Source organism: Acanthisitta chloris, unplaced genomic scaffold (assembly GCF_000695815.1).
Source record: "Acanthisitta chloris isolate BGI_N310 unplaced genomic scaffold, ASM69581v1 scaffold19627, whole genome shotgun sequence".
NCBI classification, from domain to species: domain Eukaryota; kingdom Metazoa; phylum Chordata; class Aves; order Passeriformes; family Acanthisittidae; genus Acanthisitta; species Acanthisitta chloris.
In genome coordinates this window covers 44,076-50,271 of record NW_008681171.1, presented here as the reverse complement: position 1 = coordinate 50,271, position 6,196 = coordinate 44,076, and the positions used below count along the sequence as shown (strand labels likewise).

Below are 6,196 nucleotides of genomic sequence, written 5' to 3'. Positions count from 1 at the left end.
ATTATCATCAGATCTCTCTGAAAGCAAAAGCTTTGCACATTGGATATAGTTTGCAATGAGTTTGAATAACTGCGTGGATTTTATGCATGAGTAAAATAACTTCATCATTATTTTCTAAAATCAATTCCAAAAGACACTGCAATTTCAAATCCATGTTTTTAATGGAAGGTACCATATATCCAAAGTATGTCACAAATTTAATTTATCAAAAATCCACTACAAAATCATCATGAATGAAAGTTTTTCAGCTAAAACTTCTCCAAGGATAAAAAAATGATGAGTGGCTGTATGCTATTCTGGAAGCAGATCCTCTCCTAGTTCTTCATCAGCAAAATCATCTTCCTCAATTCTTTTTCTTGCTGCAGTTTTTGGCCTTTCTGCTTGTGGGCCAAGCGGATCTACATAGGAGGCATCTAGGGTTTAAATAAATACATTAAAACAGTTAGCTGCAAGTAATTTCAGCTTTGTTTAAAACATACAAAATCAAACACAAGACTGGGTTCTAGCATTACACATCTGTAAGGTGTCTCTGAAAGGCAGACCAGAAAGAGCATATGAATGCTGAAGGGGAACAAAATGCTGCGTTTAGGAACTGAGACAGGGCACAAGAGCAAAGTTCCCGAGTGCTGGTGATAGAGCCTTTTTTTCCCCCTTTTTAAAAAATAAATTTCTTGTTATTATATTACAGTGAGAAAAAGACTTCAGGAAAGTGCAAGGAACAGCAAGGCTGATGACTCTGTTACGGAATGGCTTTTTATGAAGCACCACATTCCACATGGATTTGGGTTTTTAAACCCCTTTGAAAATCTAGTCTTACTGAAGAACTCAGGACTGCAGAACCACAAGAACTGACTTTAAGGACGCAGCAAGCAGATACCAAAAGTAATACTTACATGGGCCACATTTCTTAACATTTACAATTACTTTATACTGAGCTCTTAACAATGAAGCTGAAGCCATTTATTTCATGAGGAAAATGTTCCTCCAACTATCCCATTTTACATGCTCTTCCAATATTTTTATCTTAGTTTTTTCCCTATCTCTTCTCTCTGAGGGCCAGGAACGTAAGAAGGTATAAGATGCCCACTTGCCTATTTCTTTACTGCTGCTACTTTCATAGGGTTCACTTGTTCCAGGCAAAGCTTTTAGTCTGGCACTCAGTCTTTCCCCTTTGGGACCACCACTATCTGGGGAACAACAAAAAAAAAAGAAGACAAATAACATGCTGTTATGTTCCGTGAAATCATGATACAAGAGCAACATCAATTCAGCTACTACTATCTGTCAAACAAGATTTGGATGAAGCCATCTTTTCATGATGGATACAGTACCCAGTTGTAATAGTGGTCTTTGAAACACAATGGACAACTGTGTCCACACACATGTGTGTGTTAGTGTTTTCAAAAAAATATATACAGCCTTATTTACTTTGGAGTAAACACATTAAAATATTTCTGCTTCAGATGCTGACATTTCAGTTGCTTATAAATTACAGTCACATTTTGGAGTTAAAATAAGCATGATAAATATAAACACTGTTACAGTGTATACAGGACATTTCATGTGTTTGTGTGCTTACTAATATATCAGTATGATCCACCTGTTCAATACTGTCAAGGTTAAACACAACACTAACTTTGCTTTTAATTAGAAGAGCATATTTGCCACGTGCTGTCTGCATGGCAGGCAGGCACAGTTCGTGTATACAGACCATCCTGGCCATGCATCTTGCTGTAAACACTGTGCTGGCAGCTCAGTTTGCAGCGGGGCCCCAAGGAATGTGTCGGCTCCAAGAGCTGCCTCCTGCCCAGACAACATCAGATTAACATTCTCTTGCCACAGCAGTATTCCAGACACTTTAAATATTCTGTTCACCTCTGAATCTCTTTTTCACATTCATGGCGAGCTTTCAACTTCATCTGCTACAACAGATTTTTATGCAACTTTTTTTCTCCTAGGAGAAAACGCTTCATGTTTGACTTTGGTACGCTTACAAGGCAGGACATGCCATGCAGCCAAATACAAACATGCTCATTTACAACACCAAACAATGCTTTTATTAAAAGTCTTCCATCTGAAAGGAGGAAAAATGGGTTTAATTCAGCAAACATTAATTACAAAGTCTGGCCTTGGCAACATATTTCCATTGTCTTACTTACTATAAATGTTATTTTAACAAATATTGTTACTATGAAAAGAAAAAAAATCCCAACTAACCCCCAAACTTCCACAAAGATGACAAACCTTTATTTCTGTTTAAATACTACTACAGACTTCAGTTTACTCAGCCCTGAACTGAAAAACAATCTCTGCTCCTAGAAAGATCTATTACACAGTCACATGTCAAACAGCTAATAAGTTCACAAGACACAGATTACAGTTGAAATTTCAAAGCAAGGCAAATGTATTTTAATGTACATCCAGATCCCTCAGGCCAATTCTCACTGACAGGTTTCATGAAAGTGAATGTTTAATGAAGGATTTGAAGAAACAGAGAAAAACCAATGGATTTACTTGGGGGTTAACTAAAGGGCTGTGAAATCACAAAAGGGCTAACCCCTGGACAGGCCTGTGCAACAAGGAGGTGAGTGCTGAGCTTCAAAGATGGTGTGGATGAAAATGTTTTCAGGAGTTTAGAGGAGAATACAAAATATTTGACAGGGAGCACAGTCTTGCTCAATAGAAAACAAATAATTTACAAGATAATGAATGAAGTTGGAAGGAACAGTAAAGAGATGCAAAGACAGGAACAATACAGAAGAAACTACACTGGGGAAGACTGAACTAGTCAAAGAAACTCCAGGTTTAATTGATTGGCTCCAGAAAGGAGGAACTCAGTGCAATGAAAACCAAAGAGGAAGAAGATAGCATAATCAAAGGTTTTTCAGCTGTGAAGGAGGAAACACAGGGGTTTTAGTGATATCACCAGAGGAAGGTGAAAGACTTTATATTAACTGAAAGAAGGAAAAAAGGATGGTAGACAAACCAAAATGGCTGGGATAAATGTAATACCCACAAGTTATCTGCACATGATACTGCCCTAAAGAAATACAATTGAAAACAGGCTTTCTTGGACATCCTAGGACCCTGAAGTTTTACTAGGGCTACATCTGAAGAGGGAATGTGCTAGTAAGTCCAAAATTTGAAGACAATTTTTCCCTTATTTCTCTCCTCATCTAGTGGATGTCCAACCCTTGAAATATCTAAACCTCACCAGCTGCTCCCCATTCCATAGCTCTGAAGTTTCTTAAGCACATATTGCAGTGATTGAGGGACATCCTAGGACCCTGAAGTTTTACTAGGGCTACATCTGAAGAGGGAATGTGCTAGTAAGTCCAAAATTTGAAGACAATTTTTCCCTTATTTCTCTCCTCATCTAGTGGATGTCCAACCCTTGAAATATCTAAACCTCACCAGCTGCTCCCCATTCCATAGCTCTGAAGTTTCTTAAGCACATATTGCAGTGATTGAGTTGCCCAAAATGGAGGTTGTTCACCTGGAGCCTAAACTTCCCTTTCTGTTTATGAGCCAATACAGTAAATGTAATTGTGAGTGCTGTTGACAGTGAGTGAATGTAGCTGTTCACACAAATACAGCTTTTTAGGCTTCAGACTTGATTCAGCTGCCCAAAGACATTATTTAGTGAGTTTAATGGACTGAACCAATTCACCAAAGGGTTGGACTAATGCTAGAAGTGGTGCAAGGAAAGGATCAAGAACACATGACCAGGAATGGGAAAGAAAAGCAATGCTGAGAGGGGCTGGACTGTTCCTTCCAGAAGCTGCTAGTTATTTGATCAGTACATCCCACAAAACGCATCCGAGAAAAAACTATAAGGAGTCTATGGGCACAGTGTCCTCTTAACACTTTAGAAGTAAGAACATACAGATGCCTTACTAAAGATCTGTCTAACCTGGCTTATTGTCCATACAAAAGGAGACCAAGATGCTTAGGGAAGAGCATTATGAATAGAGCAAGCATTTACAGGAGCTCTCCAAGAAAAATTTCCTAGCCTTCAACAATTTGTACATCAAGCATGTGTTTCGGGAAAAGTGGCAATTCTTCATATTTAAAAATGATTGATTTATTCTCAAGAACTTGTTCAGTCTTCTCTTGAGACCAAACTGTGAAAGTTTTGCATCTGTGAGTACCTGAGGTAAGGAGAACTCCTTTCATTCACTCTGAACCTATCAATCTAGCCCCCACTTTGCCACAGAGAGAAGTACCCTGCCCTTTGTGTCCTGTGTCATATCCCCTTCCATGTGCTGTCCAGTCAAAGCAGGCTGTGCTGGAGCAGGTTCCTGATACATTTAAAACTAACCTAACGAAAACTTTTTCTCAAGTGGAGCAGCAAAATAATGCAGCTCACACAGCAAGAGTGAAGGGAAGGTCAACATCTCCTCTGATAGCAGCCCACAGTTAGTTTAAATTAGGCTAATATGCAAAACCACATCAAGTCTCCATGGACAGCACTGTGCTCTGAGCATACCTAAAAATGTAAAGATGTTCCTCTTCCAATGTTAAAGTACATCCAGAAGAAAGTAAGAGGTGCTTGACAGCATCTAACATTACATGGAGATGTGAGACAGCAGCTCTGAAGTGAGAGGTCTGGCTTCACTGCCTTTCTTCACCTGAGGCAGTTCAAACCTACAGTTCCAACTTGCAGGAGGAATGTCCGAGTTGTTGAGCCATTTTGGGTAAGCTTTTCTTGACACTCTACCATGGGACACAGGATTTGGCTGCCAATATGACAGCTATTAAAAATGCTGTTGATATAACATGATCTGCCAGAAGCCTAAATCTCATCTCAAAATTACTTTCTGTTTGCAGATAAATCTTCTACATGTTTTTATTCAGTACACATTCACACATAATTTGGCAGTGTTAAGGAATATAAGCTTGGCAATGCAGACTTCAGGATTTTGGTATCCTCCAGCTAAGAGAATGTCGGGGAAGGAATTGTTTTTAAAGCATTTTATCACAGACATGCATACTTTTGGGAGTTTCTCAGACTGCAAATTCTCTCTGTATTAACTGTACAAACAATGCTCCTAATTAAAGACAGCTCTTGAATAATGGAGGGCCACTGCTGAACTAAACTGCTCTCTGTATCTCAGGAAACCTTCACTGCAATGAATACCTGCTCCTTATTTATTGCCTTGTTGTGCTTTTATTTAATAAGTACGATATTGGTGTGGTGCATGTGGAAGCCAGTCCCAGTGTACTCACTTTGGGGTGAAAATGTGGACACACAAACTGAGTGCAGACACATGGCTCCACATTTCAGTTGAAAAAGGAACAGTAACTGACTAAGCAGAGCTGGCCAATATATTTTTAAACTCTGATTTATAAATACATTTACTCTGTAAAATGATTATACTCGAGACCTGGATTATCATGCTGACATTATCTTCCCCTCACAGTCTGTGCTGAACAGCCTTAACTGGGGACTATGCGTACAAAGACATAAATAATACACTCTGCATGCTGGTGTCTTTTACAGTGCATTCCTTCCTCTCATCTGTTTAAAAGTCATGGCCATAATATTATATTTAGGACATCTAAATTACTGCATTATAACAGGTTTCATCCCTTTAGATTTGTTTGACTTCTTACAAAACTAATTTGAACTAATTTCTCCACATAGAATTTGGAGAGGGGGAAAAAAAGAATCAAAATATAAAACTCAGTTTTAAAAAATGGCTAATTTTATATAGCAGAAAAATGAATAAAGCAGCATATTGCAAAAGTAATCCTACTTTATAATAATCCTATTTTAAGTAGTGATATCTAACAAAACAGATTCTTAAATCTTTATGTATAGTTTCTGTGATTCCTATGTTGCTTGATACCTGTGTGTACCTCAACCCATAAAATCCACAGCATTTGTATTTATTTTTTTACAGAAATGTCACTAGTTGCAATTATAGTTATGAGACTACTGCACTGGAAATTCCTCCACTGTCACCGAGGGCGTAAATTAGAATTCTTAGTACCATTTTACTCATCAGGAAAAGATGTCAAAGGGTAAGGTGGTTTGGTAATCTACCTCCTCTCTAAAATGTTTATGTAACAAAGTGCACAGTGAGCTAATGCTCCACTAAATCCAGAATGAGTTTCAAGTGCAGCTCTGGGTGTATTTCCTATTTGGGATGAAGACACCATCTCTGGAGAAGCATGGGCATTGGTTTGACCT

General features: G+C 38.4%; 1 protein-coding gene across 4 annotated transcripts in view; it reads right to left on the bottom strand.

The window, feature by feature from the left end:
* Positions 1–291: 291 nt before the first annotated feature.
* Positions 292–6,196, bottom strand: part of IFT88 (intraflagellar transport 88) — a 49,030-nt gene continuing 43,125 nt past the window's right edge. For 3 of the 4 annotated variants that reach the window (XM_009078007.1, XM_009078008.1, XM_009078009.1), the window contains 2 exons: positions 1,092–1,187; positions 292–413 (listed from right to left, as the gene is read on the bottom strand). In XM_009078007.1, coding sequence (XP_009076255.1) covers positions 292–413; positions 1,092–1,187 — 218 coding nt within the window. Of the gene's footprint in view, positions 414–1,091; positions 1,188–3,766; positions 3,782–6,196 lie in introns of all 4 variants that reach the window. The other variant, XM_009078006.1, reaches the window with a different exon arrangement.